This window comes from Myodes glareolus, chromosome 9 (assembly GCF_982192425.1).
Source record: "Myodes glareolus chromosome 9, mMyoGla1.1, whole genome shotgun sequence".
NCBI classification, from domain to species: Eukaryota; Metazoa; Chordata; class Mammalia; order Rodentia; family Cricetidae; genus Myodes; species Myodes glareolus.
Window position 1 is genome coordinate 34,765,756 of NC_142034.1, and position 26,000 is coordinate 34,791,755.

The 26,000-nt window shown below is 43.8% G+C and overlaps 1 protein-coding gene across 1 annotated transcript in view; it reads right to left on the reverse strand.

Moving 5' to 3' along the window:
* The window catches only part of Mks1 (MKS transition zone complex subunit 1), a 38,372-nt gene extending 24,575 nt beyond the window's left edge, over positions 1 to 13,797 (reverse strand). Inside the window, exons 1-2 of the mRNA XM_085695633.2 lie at positions 13,568 to 13,797; positions 12,942 to 13,102 (exon numbers count right to left, since the gene is read on the reverse strand). Of these exons, the coding sequence (XP_085551759.2) occupies positions 12,942 to 13,047 (106 nt within the window). The 5' untranslated portion in view covers positions 13,048 to 13,102; positions 13,568 to 13,797. The remainder of the gene's footprint in view (positions 1 to 12,941; positions 13,103 to 13,567) is intronic.
* Between the last annotated feature and the right edge of the window lie 12,203 nt (positions 13,798 to 26,000).

Genomic DNA, 26,000 nt, shown 5'->3' on the forward strand with positions numbered 1-26,000 from the left:
TCACAGCAGAAAAAAAAATGGCATCTGAAATTTGAGGGCAAATGGATGGATCTAGAAAACATCATATTGTGTGAAGTAATCCAGACCCAGAAAAACAAATATCATATATACTCACTCATAAGTGGCCTTTAGACATAAAGCAAAGAAAAACCAGCCTACAATTCATAATCACAGAGAACTTAGACAATAAAGAGGACCCTAAGAGAGACATACATGGATTTAATCTACATGAGAAGTATAAAAAGACAAGATCTCTTGAGTAAATTGGGAGATGGGGACCATGGAAGGGGGTAGAAGGGGAGGGGAGAGGAAGGCAGAGGAGTGGAAAAAATATATAGCTCAATAAACACAATGTACAAAAAAAAAAAGTCCTAAGCAGGTGGAACCCCCTCAGGCAGTCTCTTGGGTATTACACAAATGTGATCTTGATTGAGAGGGTATATGTTCTACAGGCTTAATAGTTTTCTTCTATGTACTGGCCCATGGTCCAAAATGGGGGCAGGGAGTATCAGGACCTTCATGGCTGATACACTGTAAGTCACATCACTCCAGTAGCTTTGTCACTAATAAAAACGGCACACTGGTCTTCAAAAAAACAACAACAACAAAATAGCTAAATACCACTATATACATATTACAGTGGCTAAAATTTGGAAGGTGGACAAGAGTAAATGCTGATGAGAATGGAACTCTCATAAACACTGTCAGAATGCTAAAGAACACAGCCTCTTTGGAAGACTGGGAGTTAGGTTTTTAAAACCTAACTAGGTCCTCTGAAACTAGGAGTTACAGGTGAGTGTGAACCACTCCGCATGGGTGCTGGGATCTGATCCCCAGTCCTCTAAAACAGCAGTCATGTCCTTACCCACTGAACCACCTATGTAGTCTCTGGAGATTTCCTGTAAAGTAAAACACTTACATGCCATATGAACTAGCACCCCTCTCATGCTTACCAGAGAGAAATGATAATGTATGTGAATGTACAAAGAAACTTTATTCATGAGAGTAAAATGGAGAACCAGTTCTCACATCCATCAATATGTAAACACTTAAAGAAATTGTATTACATCTATGGAAGGAACACTAATCCGTAATAAACAAAGGGCCAATGCAGAAAACTGCATGAGTGGATCTAAATGATTCCAAATTTCTAAAAGGCACAAAAGATTTCCATACTGACTTTTTTTTTTATACGACACTCTTGCAAAAGAATATAGAGATGGGCAGTGGCTCAGTGGCTCCTGGGATTGAGGTTGGTCATAGGGATTGACTATAAAGGAACAGTGTGAGGATAGTCTGGAAATAATAGGACTGTTTTATATAGATCTGTGGTGATGGGATACAAATTATCACACTTATGACAACCTAAAGGAGTTACCAAAACAACAACAACAAAAAAAAATCAACCAAACAAACAAAAAAACAAACAAACCTCCTAAAAGGAGTTTTGTTACAATGGAGTGAATTTTTAGACCCTAATCACCTCCCCGGGGTCCCACCACAGAGAATGAATTCTATTGCATGTAAAATTTTGGCTATTAGCAGGCACTGAGAGGTGCTCACAAATAGAATGCGAACTAAGACAGACGGTGCACGCTACAAATGAATCATAACCACACTGAAAGGAGCAAGGAAAATAGGAACTGAATGAGTAACTTTGGAAACAGTGTTTTGACAGAAAGCTGCAGACTAAACACAAAACAAATTGCCTGCCAACACTGAACCTCTAGTTAATACATTTTTCTCAGCAGTTAGATTAGCAATTTTGAAATTATTTTGTATCCATAGTAGGGTTGAAAAATAAGTACATATGTAGAAGCTAATAACACTCATGTCTTAAAAAAAGATGTTATAAGCAGGGTAAGGAGGAAAGGCAAGAATGGATCCAGAGATGCTGGATTAAATGGGGTTAGGAATGAACCTCAAGGTATTTGCTACAGTTTGCCTAAAGACAGGTCCAGACACAAACATGGTTAAGTATAACTGTGTATGTACGAATGTATAAGTTGGCATACATATGTGTATTTCCTAGCTCTGTCGGGTGAAAACCTAGAAGCAGCCACTGGCCAATAGGCACGAGTACACTTTAGTGCCCAGACCTTGAGTTCTAGATCCGTTCTCCATTATATAGGAATCAGAGCTCCTTGGAGAATTGAATTCACAGAATAAGCAGAATGGATCCTCTCTCGGACACCTTGTCCAAGTAGCTGCCATCAGACAAGAATGACCCTGCTGTGGACACAGGTCTGTCTGTGTGGTTAGCAATGAGCAAGCTCGGGATAGGAAAAGTAAACATGCAGAGACAGCAACAGCCCTGCTACAAATACATTTTGCAGGAAATGACTTCAGGAAATGCTAGTTGGGCGAGGGAGGGGATTAAACCCATGTCTAAAGATTACCCTTGATTTTTGATTGGATTAGGTTGGGCAATGCCCTGATTAGCAAAACTCCCCTTCATTATGTCTGTCGGTGCCTTTGCAAAAGTGATTAGATCACAAGGGCTCAGACCTAATGAAGGGTTTAATCAAACAGTGTATTCAAATTTTGTACAGACTATTAGGTTACTGGGAGATAGGGCTTGGTAGGAGGAAGTAAGTCACTGAGGATGTATCCTTGGGAGCCTTAGCATTCCCTGACTGTAATGGATTATTAGAAATTGCTGGGGATCTCCGAGTAGCTTGCTGCAGAATCCCCGGCGGTGGCAGGCAGTGGGCAGGGGGTTGCGAGAGCAGCCAGTCCTAGGCAGGGACTGTGCATGAGACAATGCCACAGGTCTCCAAAGGTGGCTGGTTCCAGGCAGCGAGCCATGTGTCAGCGGCAGGTGAGAGACAGGCAAGATAGGCACGCCATGCAGAATGGGGCTGGATATTTTTTAAGTGGTTATGGAAAGGAAGGGAGAAGGGGAGAAAAGAGAGGCAGAGAAGGGAGGAGAGGAGAGAAGAGGGGAGGGGAGAGACTGAAGCTGCCTCTCCTAGAGGGAGCCAGAAAATAGAGAGAACTGAGGTAGGAAGCTGAAGATCAGCCTGTCTCCGCAGATGGAGTAGGGAGTGGGCGTGGCTTGTCTCTTAAAGAGACAGATCATTACACTGACCCCTTCCTGTTACTGCTCTAGTCTGTTCATTTGACACCATTATGTGAGGTGTTCTGCCACTCCACCCCCCACCCCCCACCGCCCCCACCCCCACAACACACACAAACAACTGGGACAAAGCTCTGAATCAATGAGGAAAACATTTCTCACAGGTATTTTGGTCACAGCCACCCAAGAGTAACTGATTAATCGAGTCTACCTAGGATCCAAGAGCATGAGCATTTTTTCCAAACAGTGCAGCAATGGCGCAAGTGAGACCACGGATGCTGGCAGCGTCAGTACGAAGACAGGCTTGGTTGACAGGCCCAGAAGCTCAGTTTGAGCAGCAGTTTGCCTGTATGGCCCAAGCAGATCTCAAACACTGTTTCCCAAGGAACACACTTAAGCTTCTGGTAATTGATTGATTTTATCTTGAACAGTCTAGTCCCATCTATCCTGCACTGTGTCCCAAGAGTTTCAGCCAGGTTTCCACAAACATGTCAAGACCTGGGCCAACAGAGTGTTCTAGATAGTAGGTCTCTGATGATATTGGTTCCTATAGCCCCTCTCTTTTTAAGAGCTGTCATTTTTTTTATAAAATACCCAGACTTCCATGGTCCTATTTTTCTCTACACTTCTATGGAAATTACAAAAAAAAATCAGTCTCTTCAGCAAAATCTAATAACTTTCTCCTTCACTTCTTTCTTCAAAGTCTAGAATCCTTCATGTCCATGCTCAGTATGTTTCCACGAACCTAATCAAACCCCCAGTGATCTCTTGAAAGTCTACATTCATATACAAGCAATACTTTTGTGTCTGTGTTTTAACTATTGTCTCAAAAGAATCTTTTGGTGCCAGCTACCGGAGTTGAAACTGAGTAGTGAGATAAATTGTTTCGTGTGACAATGCTTGGTAATCCCAAAGGGCTCTACCAGGCCCTGGCATGGCAAACATGACACTGGTAGGCCTTGTTCTGGATAATAAAACAATAATAGAAGAGAGAACAAAAGTCAGTAAGAACCATAGAGTAAGGATTTTAACCCCCGATACAAATGAACAAAGACCAAAATTAAACATGAATAAATGACATTGTCATAGAAAGTCTGGTAGACACAGGTGCGGATGTAACAAAAATTGCACCAGAATCTTGGCATCCAAATTGGCCTCTTCAGGAGGTAAATATTCAACTTTTAGGGACTGGAACTTTATCTCAGTAAAACAGAGCATGAGATGGGTCAAATGACAGAGACCCATATACAGGCCGGAAGAACAGGGAGAAAAATTAAAGCCATATGTGGCTATCATTGCAATAAATTTGTAGGGACATGATTTGTTACAGCAATGGAATACTCAGATTAACATTCCTTCAATCTTAGAAATAAACCATAAATTAACATGTTTCTGGAAAAAATATTAGAAGGTATTATAAAAACCAGTCATTCGGGTTGTTCAAGAACAACTTCAAAGGTACCAGCAGTCATACTTTTAAAATGGTTGACAAAAAAACCTGTACAGGTTGCACAATGGCCTTTAACAACAGAGAAACTACATACTTTAGAACAACTGGTATAGGAACAACTAAATGCTCAACATATTAAGAAATCATCCAGCCCTTGGAATTCTCCTGTATCTGTTATTAAAAAATAAATCTGGAGAAAGGAGAATGGGAACAGATTTAAAGAGTTGTTATTAGTTGGGCTGTAGTGGCACACGCCTTTGATCCCAGTATTCGGGAGGCAGAGACAGGTAGAACTCTGTGAGTTTGAGGCCAACCTGGTCTACATGAGCTAGTTCCAGGACAGGACCCAAAGCTACAGAGAAACCCTGCCTCGAAAGAAAGAAAGAAAGAAAGAAAGAAAGAAAGAAAGAAAGAAAGAAAGGAAGGAAGGAAGGAAGGAAGGAAGGAAGGAAGAAAGGAAGAAAGAAAAGAGCTGCTAATTACATGATTTAGCAATGGGCTCTCTACAGTCTGGGTTCCCTTGCCTTCTCTATTGTCTAAAGAATGACCTTTTATAGTTATTGCTTTAAAAGATTGTTTCTTCACTACACCTTTATAAGAAAAAAACGGGGAAAATTTTGCCTTTGCAGTGCCCACTTAAAATAATTCTTAACCTGCCAAGATATCAATGAAAGATTCTCCCACAAGGAATGTTAAATAGCCCCACCCTGTGCCAATATTTTGTTCAACTGTTGGTAATGATATATAAACAATTTTCCTGAATCTACAGTTTACCATTATATGGACATCATTTTACCATCAGATTCAAATGTAGATACTTTAGAAAGAATATTTGAAGAAGTAAAGAGAACTTTGCCTTGTTGGGGATTAAAAATTTCTCCTGAAAAATTCAAAGATGAGATTCTATTAATTATTTGGGCTATAAAATAAGCTTACAAAAATAAGACTTCAAAAGGTGGAAATTAGGAGAGATAAATTGAAGACTCTTAACTACTTTCAAATATTACTAGGAGACATTTCCTGTCTATGGTCCACTATTGGAATAGGCCCTGAAGAAGTGAATAATTTTGTCAAAACCTTAGATGGTAACAAGGACTTAAATAGTCCCAGGAAAGTATCAGCTGAAGCTGAGAGAGAATTGGCTTTGGTGGAAGAGAAATTGCAGAAGATACATGTGGATCATGTGTATCCGAATATTAACTGCATTCTGGCCATATTACCCTCCAAACATTCCCCTACAGGAATTTTAATGCAGAGGGAACATATTATCTTAGAACAGATCTTTTTACCACATAAACCAAGTAAAGAATTAAAAACTTATGTGGAAAATGTCTCTGAGTTAATTCTAAAAGGAAAATTGAGACTTCATCAGTTAGCAGAAATAATAGACCCAGGAGAAACTGTAGTACTATTCACTTCATCAGTTAGCAGAAGTAGACCCAGGAGAAACTGTAGTGCCATTCACTAAAGATGAAGCTGACAAACCATGAGCAGAAAGTGAACCCCAGTAAAGAGTTTGCACTGATGAGAGGTTAACAGCAAATAGCCCAAAAGCAAGAGAATCCATCTTATAAAGAGAGCTAGCTAGATCCTTCCTCACAGTGTATGGGAAACACCAATATCTGGAGCCCTTACATTCTATATTGATGCAAATAAATCAGAAAAGGCAGGTTAAAAATCAGGAAATTTAAATAAACTGGATGAATCTAAGCCATTATGATTCTGTCCAAAAGGCCATGCTATTCTCATGGTATTAATGGGTTTTATGGAATCTCTCAACATAGTTACTGATCCACAATATGCAGAACGAGTTGTTTTGCTTATTGAAATTACTGAATTTATACCAGATGATACAAAATTGACTTTATTATTTTTTTCAGTTACAAGAAATAATCAGGAATAGGAATCATCCCATATACATAACACACATCTGATCCCATATGGGTCTGCCAGGCCCTTTAGCACAAGGTAATGTAGAAATGATTGATCAATTATTGTGTGAGAGACCTCAGAATTTCATAAAACACAAACACTATGCCGATAACAAAGGTTTAAAAAACGACTTTTCCATTGCATGGCAACAAGCCAAGGAAATTAAAAGGAAATGGTCTACTTGTTCTTTATACAACCAAACACTACTACCTGCAGGAAGTAGCCCAAAGAACACTAGAAGGAATGAAATCTTGCAGATGGAGTGTTCTATTTGTAGCATTGTAAAACTAAAATATGTACACCACACCATTAATACCTATTCAGGTTTTAAATAGGAAACTTCTTTGAGTTTGGAAAAAGCACATTTGCTAGAAATTGTGACCATCATGGGTATACCTGTACACATAAAGACAGACAATGCTCAAACATATGTCTCTAAGAAAATGAAACAGTATTTTTTGCTTATTATACTATAAAGCACATTACAGGTATATCATACAATCCTACAGGTCACACAGTTATAGAAAGATCAAATTGAACTCTAAAGGATATGTTGAATAAAATTGAATGATAAAGATTCCCAGAAATAGGTTGCATGATGCTTTATTAACCATAATTTTCTGAATGCTCATGAGAAAGGAACAACAGCTGTGGAGAGACATTGGATACTAGAAAAAAACAACAGAATTAAATGAGTCTGTATACTGGTGTGGGAGAATTGTCTGTATTCTGTCAATCATGTTTTAAATAAATGCTGATTGGCCAGGCAGGAGGTGTAGGTGGGAAAGCCAGACAGGAAGTGGAAATGATGCAAGGAGAGCACGAGAATTCTGGGAAGGAGAAAGCTGATTCCTCCCACTCCTGCCCAGACCACCGCAAGCAGCAGGATGTGAGCTGCCCCACTGAAAAAGGTACTGAGCCACATGGCTAACATAGATCAGAAAAATGGGTTAATCAGGATGTGAGATTTAGCCAGTAAGAAGCCTGATCTAATGGGCAAATCAGCATTATAACTTATAGAGATCTCAGTGTGACTTTTCTCTGGGACTAAACAGCTGGGGGGCCGGACGGGACAGAAAACCCCCAACAAGCAGGTCCCCTCATGTTACAGTATACTTTAAAGATGTTTAGACCTCAGAATGGAAACAAGAACATGTTTTATGTTGGGGATAGGGCTTTGTTTTTGCTTCCACAGGAAAAAGAAAGCTATGGATACCATCAAAATTGATAAAGATTTGAACAAGAGAGATCTCTTAATTAGAAGAGATGGCAGTTCATCAAGCAGCATGGCCGTTTAATCTAAACTAACCTATAAAACTAACAAATGCTTTTCATTTGATCAGATAGAATGTCAAAAAAAGAACCTCCCCAAAATCAGGGTGGGGGAAGGGTTTTGTTTTTGTCTTTTCAGGAGAACAAAGGCATTCAGGTACGGAATCCAAAGACCACTGACAAATGAGACATCTGAAGAAAAAAGAAAAGTCATCCAGAAAAAAATGTCCCAAGAAAAAGAATAAATTGTCCTATTAGTATATCACGTTCCCAACAGGAAAATAATTCATAAATCTTCCCAAACGCTTATTTTTGCTGTTCTCTATAGACAAATAATACAAATAATCTTTTCGTAGTCCCAGTCCAATTAAAGATTAAAGATGGCATTGGAGTTGGAGTGTGGCTCTATCTTTCTCTAAACCCAAGCATGCTTGTTAAAGTAAAATCCAAGATCTCTGCCTCATGTCAGAAGAGCCACCTGATAAGGGACAGAAGAAAAAAGATTTAATGACCATTTTATTGCCACTAATCTCATAATTCTTTGATTTTATATTTACTCTTTAACAGCTTTTCTTAAGGTATAAATATTTACCCAAAATTTTAAGATTAATGTATATATTAAACTTTTTATCACAATATTAATGGTCATATAGAGTACTAACTGATTCTAGAAAAAGGCTTCCTATACCTTCCTGTACATGATTTCAGGTTTGAGTGTCTATCAGTCTTCTGCAGTGAGCCATGACCATGCCTAACAGTGACCTTTGAAATCTCCAAAAGGAGGATGGGCCCACAGCAGTGATTCCACCAGGACTATAATAACACCACTAAGATGAAAAACACCATCTATGAACTGCTTTGGACTACAAACTGCTCAGAACAATTTCTAGGTGGCTAGCTGGGATGGTCCAGCCTCACAGACTACTCTCCCCAGGACTTGAGACAAGCTCTGCACTTTTCTTTATGCAGAGATTGGACAACAAATGATAAAGACACCTCTCCCAGGGTTTGACAATTAATCCAAATTTTTCCTATCAGGATCCCCTAAAAATGCCATCGCTCCCAGACAGCAGAAAGTAAATTTAAGAGTTGGGGTGGGTGGTTTTTGATCTTTCATTGGGTTATGGATATTTTTCATTGTTTAAGGAGATTGTATATAGTTATTTCATTTACTGTATATATTTTTTAAAATTAGTTATAGCCTTCTTTTTGTTTTAGACAAAAATAGAAATGTAGTATAAAAAATAAAGGTTGCCTAAAAATCAGAGTACAGAGCTTCGCCACTAAAAGACAGGGAGTAGTGGTACAAACTTACATCTTTACTAACTGTTCAACACCAGGCTTCTAAAGAAAATTTACATAAATAACAACATATGTCTCATAAATAAGGAATATTTGATAAATAAAGTTTATAAATTCTTAAAATCTACTCAGATTCACAGTAATAATTTGTCTAGCTTCCTTGCCTTTGCCACTTTGTCAAAGTTTAGCTATTCAGATAAACTGAGTCATACAAAATAATATGTAATGTATGTTCTTAAAACATGGTTTATGGGGCTGGAGAGATGGCTCAGAGGTTAAGAGCACTTACTGCTCTTCCAGAGGTCCTGAGTTCAATTCCCAGCAACTACATAGTGGCTCGCAACCATCCGAAATGAGATCTGGTGCCCTCTTCTGGTGTGCAGGCATACATGGAATGTTGTATACATAACAAATAAATAAATCTTAAAAAATAAAAATAAAATGTAGTTTATGGCAGGTGGTAGTAGTGCACACCTTTAATCTCAGCACTCGGAAGGCAGAGGCAAGTGGATCTCTGTGAGTTAGAGGCCAGCCTATATACACTCTATAGAGTGAGTTTTAGGACACATGAGTCTCCAGAGAGAAACATCCTCCATAGGAAAAAATAGTTTACTACATTTATGATTTATTTTATTTATTGCTAAAGGATCTTCAACTAAATCTTCAACCTAAATTGTAAGGCTCAAACTTAAAGGAATAAAGCTTAAAATCCCAATCTTATAAAAGCTACTAGCTTTTGAACCATTAAAGAAAATTAAGACATGCAAGTTCATAGTCACCTTATGAACAATCAAATTCTTTAATATGATCAAAGCTATATATACAGTTATGATGAATTACAGAAATGAGCCTCATTTAGCCTCCTGTACATGTTTTTAAGGCTAAGCCTAAAATCAGGCATTCTTAACAGATGTTTGGTCTTCAAACTCCTCAGAGATCCTTTTTATTTGGCATTTAAGATATTCAATAAAAAAAAAAACTTCCCACAATACACAAGGACCTCCTCCTAACAAAACAAGTTTAAGGTGTCTAAAGAAGCCAGATGGGACGCTGCACCGAGAACACCGTCTGGACTATGGTAATGCCAACCATGGGATAGAACTGCCCCATGCTTCCCCTGCCACCAGGAACCTGCACAAACTGTGGACATTTTGGGGTTGAATGCTGTACTCTGCCTGGTCAAAGTCAGGTCAATTTTCCCAAGTTCTTCCTCTATAGGAAAAATTCAGACCGGGGTCTGACAGTCGAAGGCCCGCTGCTCTGTATGTCAACTGAAGAATAAATGTTGCTCTTGTCGGGCAGTCAAAGACCACGGCTTCTGTCCCCAATGAACATAAGCCTTGAACAGCTGTCTAAATAAGTCCCTGTCATTTTAATTGACACAAAAACCATTTAAATGATACTTCCTGATCAGACGTCCCCTTCTCAGGTCTCTGGTGACTCTGAAGGCTAACTGTAGCTTTCACAGCAGCAAACGCCCTGCTGCCCGTTCAGTCTGTTCCATGTGTACAGTTTGCCTTGCTGACGGGCTTCACACTAAAAGAAATTTGGAGTTTCTGAGGGTTATGAAAAACAGACAAGTAAGATATGCAGGCCAAAGAAAATAAATGATAGAAATTGTGCAGATCTCCGAAAGCAACTTAAAGTATACAAAGGTCTAAAAATATAAAAGCTTGAGTAAGTCATGAGGGTTCTAGAAAGTAGTTTAAAGTCATTACTTCTTTAACACTGCTCATTCCTCAATTTCCTCAGTTCCAGGGGCTACCAGATCTCCATCTTCTCTTCTTTCCAAGTCACGAATCTAGGACACTTAAAAATGGTCTCCTTTCTACCCCAGCTCTCTGCCTCCCAAATCTATGTGGATCTTTCCATCTTTAAACTTCCAAAACACAGAAACACTTTCTTGGACTGACCTTTGCCCCCGGAGCTGACCTCTGCAAAACTAGACAACAGCATCTATGGCAGACCTCCTTGTCCACACACTCTTGGCTCACCTCTCTGCTCAGCGCTAAGTTTAACAAACTAACTCTGGGATCCCCTCTCACGGATCATCTATTCCCACCACTCTCTCCCTCAACTCCCGACTTACAAAGGACCCCAACCCCTCCCCCATCTCAGATTCTCTCTCTTATGAAAAGCTCATCACTCACGTTCCTCGCCTGTTCTCCCTTCAGTCTACCCACTTTTACCCCTTTGACTCAGCCTTCCCCAAACCCTCTGCACTCCTGTCCAAAAGCTCTCAAGTACCTCCTCCCCATCCCTCTCACACACAAGCAGGTTCTCTAGCTACGTCTGCCTACACTTTTTACATGGACGGCAGCTCCCTCCTAACGGACAGTCACATAAGACAGACCCTTCCGTTATCAATAAAGACAATAATTGTGTCAACATGACAGCCCACCACTCTGCCCTCTCACCCCTTATGACTCACCCCACTTGTCCCTAGTCTATATAACCCATACAACAACATACCTTACCCTCCTCTAATACCAAATACTTTCCTAACTCCCTTTCTCTGCTTTGTGTATTTATTCTCACCCTCCTGTTCTGGTTCCCTCAAGATTACCCATTCCCCACAAATCTCATCTTGCTTCTCACATTCCCCCTTTCTCTGCCCAAATGATTGCCAAACACCCAACCGACTCCCCTAAATTCATTGACTGTCCAGGTTTCCTCAGACATGAAATGCCTGAGTAAACATACTGCCAATTATAAGACATAACTCAACCCAAGACATCTACAGAAACTCTCTCTCTCTCTCTCTCTCTCTCTCTCTCTCTCTCTCTCTCTCTCTCTCTCTCTCTCTCATTGTCAAACCCTCACTTGGATTGAGGTCATCAAGTAAACTCTTTCTTGAATGTCACTGACCACTCCTCCAGTGTCTCCCCCTACTTTCTCTGTGTCTCTCTTCAACACCGTCCCATAGCTGCAGCCCCTCTGACTGGCAGTGATACTTCAGTTATCAGTGCCTTGCCCCCACAACTGATTGCATGTCACTTTGACTATCTGTGGTGGTTTGAATAGGAATGACCACATAGACTCATGTGTTTGAATGTTTGGCAGAGTAGTACCATTAGGAAGTGAGGCCTTGTTGGAGTAGGTGTGGCCTTGTTGGAGGAAATGTGTCACTGTAGGGGAGGGCCTTGAGGTCTCAGAAGCTCAAGCCCAGACTCAGTGGCTGACAGTTCTTTTCCTGCTGCCTGAGGATCAAGATGTAGCACTCTCCAGTCCTTCTCCAGCACATGACTGCCTGCATACCTCCATGCTTCCCACCGTGAAAATAATGGGCTAAACCTCTGAAACTATAAGCCAATCCCAAATAAATGTTTTCCTTTATAAGAATTGCCATGGTTATGGTGTCTCTTCACAGCAATAGAAACCCTAATGAAGACACCATCCAAGTCTCTCACCCTTTGAGAACCAAACCCAAGTTCTCTTGACCATTTCCACACCAACCCCAAACCTGCTACAGATCATCCCTCTCAACCATTGCCAAGAACCTCCCGAGTCATCCATGGTCCTAAAATATCTCAATTTCAGAACCTGCCTGAACACTCCAGGAAAGACCATTCTGAAGTAACAAAAGCCTCTCAAATTTATTCTCCCCAACACAACTAGACCCAGCTTTCAGAAGACAGTTATTCCCCCAATTAACCTTATACAGTCAATCAAAATTTTCCTGGCTCTTCTCAAGAACTCTCAAACAGACTTCAGATATGTTCGTATTCCTGCCAACCAACAGCCTAAGCTTTCCTGCCTATTGCTGACTCCTAATGCTGGGATCTCTCCCCACTTTTCCTGGTATTGGGATTCCTCTTCCCAACTACTGGGAAGTAGTACTGGGCCTAGAAGTTTCAAATATGCATCCAAGCTAAAAAATAATTTCCCTAAAGTTCTTAACTTTACCTCTGTCTCTGTCTGTTCCAGCTGATTTACCGGTTGCAGACTGCGCCAGCAATGCCAGCGCCAGCGACGCCAGCGCCAACTCCAGCTGTGTCCTTGGAATCCACATCCTAGACAGCTCCAAATTGGCTAACCCCAGACAGCCCAGCCTCACAGCCTGTTTCCTAGGGTACAAGTACCTTGATCAGAACCCAGCTTCATTGGGTTCCTTAATAACAATGCTCCAGTGTCAGCAGAAAGCAGCCAGAGAGAAGGATGCCCACTTACCCAGCACCCAGTGATCCAATAATAGAACAAAAAGGTGGGATTGAAGGGCTCGGCTGGCCCAGACATGAAAACAGGGCTTTAGCAGGCCAGGGCATGGCTCTGGCAGACCTTTTCCTCCCCTTCCCTCTTCCTTCTAAACCATAGATTACATCCCTAAAGCTGACCACCAAGGTCTGTTCCCTTATTTGGCTGCTTCCTCCTCCTGAGGACGACTACCAAGATCCAGCTATCAATGTATTGAAGTTCCGCAATCAAAAGCCCCCTTTGACTCACCTAATTTACATGCCTACTCTAAACACACCACTGTGTCTTAGCCCCTGCTAACACAGACCTCCCCTTTTTCCTTCTTAAAAAAATCACACCTGCAAGGTCATTTGCTGTCATTTTTGGAGTCAGAAATCAGCCTCTTAACTTCTCTTCCCCACTGAATGAAGGATCTCTCTGGGAAAATGGTTGCTGGATGCGGTTTGTGCCTAATCCAGGGTCCAGGAGGGAGCAGCCAGCTCTGGGAGGGTCCCTTCAAATCCTGTCTGCCATTATAAAATGTGGTCGCTCCAAGGTCGCCCCACCATTTGTTAATTAGTTCATCCCGCACATGTTTGTTGACAGATGAACTTGGACTAGGTGGTGGTCGAAACAGCCTCCATTGGCCTGGGATTTACATCATTCGACCTCACCAATGAGAAGCAAAGCATTCTACAGCACATGGTGGGCGGTTCCACAAGGCTCAGGGGAGCAAGGGTGGATAAAGAACTGTAGCAGGAAATGTTGGAGATATTTGAATATGGGAACTGGGAAATACTCATGGAGATGATGTCATGTAAGCCATAATCCAACTGAAGATGGTGAGGGAGAAAGCCATGAAGATAAGAAACGGGCAGCGGAAACAAAGCTAGGCAGGTGGTAAGGCGTGCCTGCACATAATCTTAATTCTCAACTGCTTTATAACTGCCTATGAATTCTTACTGTCCACACTGTTCACTTAAATCTGGTTTAAGGCGCCCCCCCCCCGAAGCTGATGAGACCCTATGCCAGTCATTGCAGTGATCCTCACTTCCGAGGATCAGCGAGGGACCTCATGCTCTGGATAGGAGACCCCATGTATGAGGATTAGTACTAAGATGGTCACCACCAATGCTCAAGGCCGAGTGTGCTGCTGTCTGCTCCCTCTGTCCCTCTTTTGGGGACCCCGGAGAACAAAGCTCTTAGACCCCAGTCCCAGGTAACCATAGTCCACCCTGGCGGAGGTACCACTCCATTTCAGGAATGCTGCATGGGAGCTGAAATACCCTGTCTCTTGGTCCTGCATCTTCAAGGTAGCCAGCAACAATTGCTCTGTCTCCCCAGACTCCAGGAACCTGCAAGTGCTGTCGTTGTTGTCTTTCCCCCACCCCCACCACCAGCCCCACCCCGGGTCCAGCCCTTGCTGGTGTTCCCTAGTGTTTGCTATTGCTGGCTGATTGGTTTTTTATTTCCTTCTTTAAACAGTAGCCACAGCACAAGGAGCCCCAGACTCTCCCTGGGTAAATCCAATTGTTAAGGACACAAAGCTCTCATTGTTCTCTTGAGGAAGAGGAGAGGGGAAAGTACTTCTGCCTTTTTTTTTTTTCTTAACGGCAAAAAAATGGAATTACTGTCTCCACATGGGAATGTCTCTGGAACTCCCCATAGCTCCTTCCTCGCTAGAACTCCATTTTCTCCAGACTGCCATTAGTTTTTGTCTTGATGACAAATACCCACCTGACCTTCTGGCTCCAGGATTGACCCCTTCCAGTACTTAGCCATATTGAAGGCAAAATGATCTTCCAAAAGTCGTGATGCGAGGATCCTTAAAAATCTCTTTGTCAATTAAAGAATGGGTACACGATCCAGTTCAGGCTGGTGAGGTGTGACAAAAGCGAGGCCAGAAATCTAGAGAAAATTATTGTTTCCTTTGAGAAATTCTTTGCTTTGCCTGAACTCCGTGGTTTGCCTTCTTGCTCCCAAAAGTAGTGTGGGTTTGGAGCCTGAGACCTGAAAAAGCAAAGCCAGAAAAACTGCAGGGTACAGGAGCCTAGAACCATTGAATTAAGTCAGCTCTCCAACTTTATCTGCCTATGAACTGCCATGACTTTTGGTGGTTTTAAATTTCAGATGTTCAAAACTGTGGAACAAATATGGATTATACAGTAATCTGAACAGACCGTACAACACGGAACTGCATATTTAAAACAATTAAAATGATATATTTTATTGTGTATTTTATTACAGGTAGGAAACTTTTATAACAATAACAATAAAATTCCGGAACAAACCTCTACGGGTCATCACTAAGACTCTACCCAAAAGAGGCATGCTTAGCTTCACCCTGGCCCGTGCCTTTCCAAAAATAAATACTAAATTATATCTCAGCAAAGAGAGGTTCTAGATGCAATTTTAAAAAATGAAGTGAGATAACGTAGCTCTGTCTATTTTACCCAACTTTTAAAGCATCCTTCTCATTTTTGTCTAAGGACTGAGTTCATGGCCACATTCACAATAAGAAAAGGCTCAGAGTGGACAAGATGTCACCCTCCTGTAATCCCAACACTCAAGAGGTGGGAAGTGTGGGGACTGCAAGTTCCAGGCCAACCTGGGCTACACAGTAGGGCCCTGTCTGGAAATGAGGGAGGGAAGAAGGGAGGAAAGAGCTAAGGGGCAGAAGAAAGAGGAAGGAAGGGAGGGAGGGATGGAGGGAGTGGAGGAGGGAGGGAGGGAGGGAGGAGCCTATGCTATCTTTAGTTCTTACTTAGTTCCCAACCTGACCTTTCTGGCTCGGGTACTGTCCCCTCCAACTCTTACCCGGGAAGGGCGGATCTGATAATTAAATAGGGTTTCCAGTAATGAAGTAATTGCCAGTAAAGCACTGAGTCCCCACCTCAGGAAGTGCTCAGGCAGTCAGGGCCTTGGTGACTGGTCAGAGATCACGTTTAACGTGATCAGATGCTATCTAAGAATCTCACAAGATGAATCTTCTGGTTCAGTAGGTTCGAGATGCTGATCTATAAGTAGCTCCCAGAAGAGCTTCCATTGCGGCAGGTTCTTGGACCACACCCTGAGGAACATGGATATAGTAGGGAATTCCACAAAGGCGGAAAGCTCGGCCAGGTTGGAAGTTTCCCAGGGTGCCTCATGTTAGCATCCCTCCCGTGACTATGAGGGATCAAAATGCTCAGCTCCAAGGCTAGAGATTTGGATTCTATCAGTTAGAAGCAGATCCTGGGCACTGGTGTTTCGAACAAACTTTCTACTAACCCAGACACAGCCACTGAACCACGGGGTTCTTAAATGTTTTTCAAGCTCCAAGTTTCATTTCTGAAGAACCTGACACACATCCCATGGGTCAAAGCCGGGGCGACTAAACTATGTTCACAGGAACAGCCCCTGTACTAAAACATTTCACTGTTGTGTGACTCTGAGCTCATTCTTCCCAAAGAACTGAGCCTTTTCTAGATAGGATTTATACTGTACTCTCAAAATAGCTTTATTAATAATGTATTAAGATCAGTTTGCCCAATGATCCAATGTAATTTTGTTAAAATGGACTTCTGGGGAATGGGGAGATGGTTCGGTAGATAAAATGCTTGATATTCAAGTATAAAGACCTGAGTATGGATTCCCCAGCACCGACAAGGGAAAAAATAAAGCCAGGTGTCGGCAGCACACACCTGCAACCCTGGCACTGGGTAGGGGCCGGGACAAGGCGGATCTCTGGGGCCGGCTGGCTATCATTCAAGTCGATCTTGAGTAAGAGACTCTCTCAAAAAACAAGGTGGAGAATTGCAGAGGAAGCCAGCTTTGATGCACATGGCTTCTACATGCATGTTCACACACATGTGCACGTATACACAAATACACTCATGTATGTGCACGCATACATAAGATAAAATAAATAAATAGACAACATTAAAAAGAAGACTTGGGAGATGGCTCCCCAGAGCCCATGTAATAAGCTGAGCATAGCACAGTCATGCGTGTCTATAACTCAGTCCCTGTGTGGTGGGGGAAGTGGACAGAGACAAGAGGATTGCAGCGCTTGCCAGCTGCCAGCCTAACTCGAGAGCCCAGTGAGACGCCCTGTCTCAAGGTAATAAGGCTCAGGGTGTTGAAGCAAGACACCTGATATCCTCCTCTGGCTTCTAGGCACACACGGGCATAAGTGAGCACAAGAAGGACTTCCACATTAGATTTCTTGGGGAGCCCCTCTCTCTCTCTCTCTCTCTCTCTCTCTCTCTCTCTCTCTCTCTCTTCTCTCTCTCTCTCTCTCTCTCTCTCTCTCTCTCTCACACACACACACACACACACAATATGGCAAGGAAATCTGGGATGGTGTGACACACCAAAAACAGCTCCCAAGCAGGATTATTTAAAGTGAGCTCGAAAGAGCCACGGTCTCTTGCTCGCGGTGCAGCTATGAAGAGAGAATCCCGAATGCCGTCCGTGTAAGAGGGTTTGGGGAAGTGGTTCTCAACCTTCCTAATTCTGTAACACTTTAATACAGTTTCCCATGCTGTGGTGACTCCCAACCATAAAATCATTTTCTTTGCTACTTCCTAACTGTAATTTTGCTACTGTTATGAATCATAATGTAAATATCCAATGTGCAGGCTATCTGATATGCAAGCCATGTGAAAGGATTGCTTGTGCCCACAGGTCCAGAGCTGCTGATTTAGAGGGTCTGTGTATATGTGCATATATAGGTCCAAAGTTTGGAGATCTACATTGGGTGTCTTCCTCAATCACATTTTACTTGAAGTTTTGAGGTAGGGTCACTCACTGCATTTGGAGCTCACAAGTTTAATTAGACTGGCTAGCCTTTGAGTCTAATTCTCCTGCCTCTGCCTTCCCAAGATCACAAGCACCAGGCACATGCCGTTGCACCTGCCTTTTAGGTGGATGGTAGGGATTGAACTCAGGACTCATGCTGTGCGCCAAGCATTTTATCAACTGAGCTATCTCCTCAGCCCTGTAGATTTTCAATACTTCAGAATCGCACGCACGCAGGCAATTCCTGATTTTCATACCTCATTCATCACCATTAAATCTCTCAGCAACAGGGCTACTGTGAGGGTTAATCTCTCCTGTCAATCAGAGTTAGAACCCCCCCATCAGGAGACACATCTTTGGGAGTGTTCCAGAGAGGTTCATGTGAGAAGAGGAGATCCACTCAGGATACTGGTGGTATCGATCCAGAGGCAAGGGGCCTGAACTGAATAAAAAAATAAAAATAATAAAAAGCAAAAAAGAAGATCAAGCTGGGTATCAGATGCCACTTCTCTCTGCTTCCTTGACTGTCAGGTGATCTCCTGCTCTGCTGCCACAGCTGGGGCAGCTCTCACTACCATCCCCCACCCCACATTAAGGAACTATCAAGCTGAGAGCCAAAATCAACTTCCTTAAGTTGCTCTGGTTAGAACATTAAGAGCTGTAACTGATCTAGAAGGGTTCATGGAGGTGGGTGGGGGCCAAGTTCTAGATCTATGGGGGCTGGAAGTAGAACCGGGGCTGAACCCCACAGCTGGAGTTAGGGGAAGCGTCATTTGGATTAGTAAACTTTGAAATCTATTGATGGGCTACAGGTAGTAGCCTGAGGTAGAAGCAAACATATGGAGAGGCCTGTATGAAGAGGCCTGGCATGTGGGCACTGGCCAGAGGGAGGAAAACAGGTATATTCATTCGGTCAGGCTGCATCTGGCCATCTGGCCATTCTCCCATCGAGCCTGGGTGAGGTGCGCCTCCCATCTCCTCCTGATACACACAGGTGTCTCTCCCACCACAGACGCTTCCTTTCCTGCCAGCCTGCTCAAGCTTACCTTCCATCCTTACCTCAAACATCCTTGACCAGAGCAGCCTCCCCACACTGACTGTACTGGACCCCTCACGATCTGTCATCAGATTTGCGTACTCCTCCAACATTCCTTACTATCATTATTTATACATTTTATACTATCGTTATTTATATATTTCAAAAATAATCGTCAACTTTCAGCTCCATGAAGGCGGAAATGCTGTCCATCCTGAGCTAGCTAAGAACTTGAGCACCCAGGACCTGGTCGGTTCTCGTTCAACCGACCTTCCTAAGAGGAGAATTTGAACTCAGTTTGCCTTCGTTTTCTCAGGTCATCCAAACAGTCTTTCAGGGTGTAATTGTTAGAGCTGTGTGAAACTGAATTACATTATCTGGAGAGACAGTGACTGTGGGCTGAGATTCGGGAGAAAGGTCCCAGGGCTCGGACAGAGGAAGGTAACAGTGGGGCATCCATTCCGGGACCTCACGCTGAGCTCAGGATGGACCCTCCCCAAAGGTGTGGCAAGAAGGAAAAGGCAAAGACAGACGGGGGAGGAAAGATGGTTCGGAAGTGAGACTGGAGAATGAGCTGCACTTTATTCTAACGACCTCACTAGCTCTGCTACAGCCAGGTCCACGGGCTGCTGAGAGCAGACCTGCCTCGGGCCTGAGCCACCTGCTGTTGTGGGTTTCACATCAACATGTGCTGGGAAAAACAAAACCAACCAACCAACCAACCAACCAACCAACCAACCAAACAACCAAACCAGAAGTGGCTTCTGGAGGAGCTAGGAGGGTCCTCATCATCTGGTTTTCTTCATCAGGCAATGCACTGCCCACGATTCATCAGGACAAAAAGGAAACCCAACAGCAGAAGCAGAGTGGGGGAGGGTGAAAGGCAGGAAAGGGCAGGGAAGGAGTGAGGAAAAAGAAAGGGGAGGGAGGGAGAAGGAAGGGAAAGGAGAGAGAGGGGAAAAGGGGGGGGGGGGAGAGATTGAGATTTCATTTTTACCTCCCCTGTCGGTGACATGCAACCCAGCAATGAGGACATGGGGTTGTGGTCACTTCCGGTTCTACTTTCAGCGGATTCAGGCCTTCATCAAGATGGTAGGTGGAAATCCAAAAGCAGTATCTCAAAGACCAGCTCACCCTGAAGTATCTGCTCAACTCCCACGACTCAGAAACCACCTTGATAAAAATCTCTTACGTGTAATCACACCGCACGTGGGAACCAGCGTCACAACTGTGGGAGGCAGGCTGCAGCTATTATTGTCTCTCACCAGAGGAGGACAGAAGGCAAGGGCCAGAGAGCATCTAGGGTTTCCACTGCAGCAGGCCTGGGAGACCTTTTTCTGGCCCCATTCTGAACTTACTTACCCTCAGTGACCCAAGCTGCCCAAGGTGGCTGTTTGTCCTCCCTGGGGAGAATACAAAGCCTGAACTAAATGTGGCCGTGTTCCCTAAGCAGCCAAAGTCCCCAAACACCGGCTTTAACTTGATAAGACATGTCCATGTCAAAACAAATAAGTTCTCAAATAGGTCAAAAAGTATAAAAAAATTGAAGTTAAATTTTAGTTACTAATACAGAAACAATATTGATTTTCGAACTGTGACAAATGTATCCTGTGAATGGGAGATGTTAATGATGGCGGACACAGCTGTGAAGTCAATGTGCTTTTTTTTTTTTTAAAGAACACAGTGAGCCTATAACAAAACTAAAGCAATTTTCTTTCTTTTTAAAAAATCTGAGCTATTTAACCAGGTATGAACATGGCACTGGAGAAGTTGAGGCAGGAGGATCATGGATTTGGAGACAGTCCAAGCTACCTAATGAAGCACTGTTTCCTATAAAGTAAGGGTTTCTTTGAAGTTGTACACCCTGCTACTAGTTCCTCCCCACAGATGCCAATCTTTATTTTGATGCAGACTCTCTCTCTCTCTCTCTCTCTCTCTCTCTCTCTCTCTCTCTCTGTGTGTGTGTGTGTGTGTGTGTGTGTGTAAAATGAGGAGATTCTGAGGAAGTTCAGTATCTCAGCCTTCTCTAAGGGAACCCTGTCATTGTCCTATTTAGTTTGAGGTATGTGGAAAAGGGAGACTAGAACGGTTAAATGTAAAAACAACATATACCCTTATTCTCCTGGTTGCCTCAGCTAGCCCCCTCAGCTAGCACCCTCGGCTGGCACCCTCTTCCTTCCATTTTAAGAAGACAGACGCTGGGGCCCAGGAGACGGGTCAGTGTTCTTCCAGGAGACCCGAGTTCGGTTCCCTGCACCTGTATCAGGTGGCTCATATCGCCTATACCTCCAATGCTTCTGTCCTCTCCTGGCGCCTGCACGCACACGCACATACCCCCACGCAGACACACACGTGTAAGATTAAAAATGGAAATCCCAGACACTTGTCAGAAAGCCACTATCACTGTTTCGGTTTCACATCTGTCAAACCTGCTTGCTGCAGGGGCTGGAGAGATGGCTCAGCAGTTAGGAGCGCTTATTGCTGCCGGGCCTTTAATCCTAGCACTTGGGAGGCAGAGGCAGGCGTATCTCTGTGAGTTCGAGGCCAGCCTGGTCTACGAGAGCTAGTTCTAGAACAGCTAGGGGACCTACACAGGGAAACGCTGTCAAAAAAAAAAAAAAAAAAAAAGCCCTTGTTGCTTTTGCAGAGGACCTGGATCTGGTTCCAGCACCCACATGGTAGCTCACAATCATCCTTGACTCCAGTTTTGGGGAGCTGATGCCCTCTTCTGAGTTCCATGGCCACCAGGAAAATGTGTGCATATATACTATACGTGCATCCAAAACACTCACAGACATAAAGTAAGATAAATAAATGTAAATAAAATGCTTGTCTAAAATTAGGACAACTAAATCTACCAGTGACAGAAGACCGGACTTCCACTGCTATTCTGCCTATAGCCACTGTAAAATACTGTGGCTTAGGCTGTCTCTCTGAAGTGCTTGCTCAGCCTGGGTCTATCGTCATTTTAAACCTGAGTTTTCCGACTCTCTGAGTAGTCCTTGTTTTCTCACTAATTTCTATAAGAGTGTCAGAGATTTCCCTGAGGTTGGAGTCACAGATGGCTGTGAGCTGTCAGATGGATGCTGGGTGCCGCAGCAAAACAGATCAGGTGGGGGTGCGAAGGCCTGTCCTCTAGGGACCCAACACTCGGAACCTGGGTCCTCCCAAAGAGCAGAAGGTGCTTTTAACCGCTGAGCCATCATCAGAGGGAGGCAGTTTTGGAAAGCACTGCTCCCGCTGTGTGGCTTGCAGGGTAGCAGGGCTTGCGTTGGTGCATGCTTCCAGTGTTTGTTCAGAGAACTAAAGAGGAAGCGGTGAAGATCGCGTTTAGCGCTGAGGAAGTGGCAAACAACCTCATAGCTCTCCAGAGCTTCCCACAAGAATAGAAGGAATTCCAGTCCTAACCTCACTCCATTCCAGCTTGCACCACAGTCTTCCAGGGCATCTATTATCCTGATGTGCTCTACAACATCTGGCTGGAGCCCCAGAAGGGAAAACAAGAGAACTCGGCCATTGACAATACATTCCGGTGAACACACAGTGTGCTGCCCGGAGGAGGTCACCGTCATGTTTTAGTCCTCACAGGAGGAGGGAGCCTTCTCAGGGATGTCCATTCCAGGACTCCAGCCTCCATCTGACACAGAGCCTAGAGTGAAAGACGTGAAACTGGGAGCCTGCAACTGCAGCTGCTTCGGGAAGAGTAGGGGCTTTCGGGAAACAGGCGTTGAAGTGAGTGTGGGAACTGGTGTGGGGCGGATGAGCTTGCCACCAGGCTGCCAGGTCCCAACTTTCTGGCCCTATTCTGAACTCACAACTCAGTGATGATACTCCGCATGACAGCTGGGCTTGCTCCGAATCTGTCTAGCTTGTAATAAGCTGTGTGGATCCTAAGACAGGGAAAAAAGAAGATCAAAGAAAAATGTATTATCATAGGCCCTAGCTACACTCAAAATCACCACGTTATTTCAGTCAAGCTAGAAAATGGATCCCTGGGACAGCGTTAGAACTGACAGCCAAGACTGGAGTAAGTGGGCTAAGCCGGCAAGATACTTTTTATATTAGTGTCATCCTGATCATTGAAGTAAATAGAAGTGATGGCCCAGCTTAATTGAGAGCTTCTATAGAGTTTCTCGCCTAGTTCGGGTGACAGGAGTCGTGGATGCATAAAGAAATACGAGGTCTGGATGTAGCTCAGTTAGTTAGTTAGTACAGTGCCTGCCTAACGTACATGAAGTCCTGGGGTCCATTCTCAGTACCCGCATAAGCCAGGCATGGTGGTGCACGCCTATAATTCCAGCAGTGGATAAACAGAGGCAGGAGGATTAAAAGTTCAAGGTCATCCTCTGGAACAAAGCAAGTTCAAGGCCAGTCTGGGGTGACGGAGATGAGGTCACGTGCCTAGGCATGGAGTGTGGCAGAGGGAAAGACATGGAAGCAGAACGCTATGCTATGGGTTGGGGAAGAGTGAACGGAGCAGTTCAGCTGGAAGAGTTTAGGTGAAGTTTACTGTCTTACTAACGTTTGAGTTTTGTCTTCTGGATAGCAGTGGGCTGACCAAAATGTCAGGGTAGAGGAAGGGTCGGCTGAAGAGGCGGGTGTGGCAGGAAGCTCGGTAAGGAGAGGTTGTACTTGGAGACGATTTGGGACAGCATCAAACTGTGGGGAAAGTGAAGAAGCAACTGAACCAAGAGATTCTGGAGACAGACAGCACTTGGTAACCACTGAGACGTGAGGAAGGTCGGCAAAGCAAAGGAGACGTAAGGAGAGCCCCGATGGTGCTCCGGCTTCCAACTTGAGTATCTGCAAAATGGCCACGTTCCTGATAAAATTGCACCGTCAATTTCTCCCATTCTCCTGTTTCCGGCTGTCCCCAAGACAAAGAAAAATGGCTTTGAGAAAAACTGGCTCCTGCCATACGGCCCAGCTGGTCCAACAATGGTAACAAGAACCAGATGGCATGTGACTGGGACAGGCCTGTACAGTGGAGCAGAGGCAAGCTGGAACGGGACCCCCCCTACAGTGGGTGGCTCATGACAGAATTCCAGCCTTGAGTACCCAAGAAAAACACGATCATTTAGTGGGTTCACGCCCCTCTACAGATAAGGGAGCCCAGGTGTCTCAATAGAGTGATTTCTCCAAGGTTCTCACATGGTTAGAGTAGCAAACAGGGACTAGAAATTGACTTGTTTCTAAATATGCCAGCACTCCTTATTTCTCCACTGGCACTAAGTGGTGGATGGGGTATGCATACACATGTCTGCTTGAGACATGAGTCCCCCTTCCTCCTGCCCTGGCCCTCTTTAGACAAGATCTCATTTAACCCAGACTGACCTTATTTATCCTAGGCTGACCTCAAACTCCCTAGCTGAGGATGAACTTGAACTGCTGATCTGTTGTCTCTATCTCCCAAGTGCTAGAATCACAGGTAGGTACTGCCATGCCCCGTGTGTGTGGTGCTGAGGAGCAAACCCAGGGCTCTGTGCATTCTAGGCAAGCATTCTTCCAACTGAGCTACATCCTCAGCCCAGAAATGAGACCTCTCTTGAAATATCTTCTCTATGGAGTTACCATAAGATGTATTTTATCTATTTCCCAGATAATAAAATTGGGAGGGAGATGGGTTTTTTTTTGTTTTTTGTTTTTTTGCTTAAAATCCCATATTTATGTATGACTTGTGATAATCGGCTCAGGGCTTCGTTTCTCCCCGGACCATCTTGAAGTTTATTTGGGGTAAACTGTGTTTGTTGCAGACTGAGATTTGTCATTCTCCCAGCCACTTCCCTGCATCACCCTGAGAAGACATGGAACAGATCTGACACCTTTTTCATTTGAAGCAAACTTATTAAAATTTATAATCTGTAAGCTGGCTGGGCTGAGGGAGGAACAGAAGAAAGAGAAAACAGGAAATATATAATATTTAGAACTCAATAAATATTTAAGCGGAAGCAAGAGGCAAGCCATGGATAAGAAAGAGAAGAATGGCCTTCTCTGGAAGGGTCATGTGTTCCATGAACAAAGGACAGGAAGAAATCGCGTTCTGCTCACCTACCAGGGTAGGTCTTAGGAATTCCCCTTGCCCTTCTCAATGGGCTGGTCCCAGGAAGGCCTTGAACGACACTAACTCTTCAGTCTCAACAGGCTGTGACTAACTGGAAAAACTTACCGGTACTGGGTTTTCTGGTCAAAACCCGTATGCCAGTCTCAGAGGTCATTACACGGCTTATCAACATCCATTGCACAACGTCAAACAGCTACACGCTAGAAACCACAGGGACGACAAGAGAGACTCCTCTCGCCTCCAGGGAAACCCACAGTCCACTTCGGACATTATCCTCGTTCGCTAATTCTTCCTCTGAAGGGAGACATCTGGCAACGTTTCCATCTGTCCCCAGGGTCGATATGGCTCAGGGACACCATTCAGAGTGTTATTATACTCAGTGCTCCAGAGGCCTGGGAATGGCATAAGCCAGAGTACCTAAAATCCTTCCTCCTCTGAGCTAGGACAAGTGAATAAACCCCAAAGAGGAGACACTGGCACATGGGGCCCTTTGCAGGACAAGAGGTCTATTTGTATGTTGTTCTAGGAAACCAACAAGAGGAAACATTCGAACACGAACAGAAAAAATAGCCTGCCTCTAAAGCGAATGACTGCCAAGCCAGTAAGAGAAGGCTGAAACAGTGCGTGAGGGAAGAGAGGAACTGGGATCCCCAAAGATAGCAGGCAGGGCTGGAAGGCCATGGACCAACACAAGAGCTATGGCCACCCCTAGCAAATTAGTCAATCACTGAGCATAGGTGTTCACCCCACCTGCCGAAGGTTGTGCATGCAACAAGCAGGGTTCTCATTTTAGAAGGAAATGAAGGTAAGCAAAGTATGTCTGAGGCCACTGAATTCCTGGAGTGTGTGTGTGTGTGTGTGTGTGTGTGTGTGTGTGTGGTCTGTATGTGTCTGTGGGTGTGTGTTTGTGTGT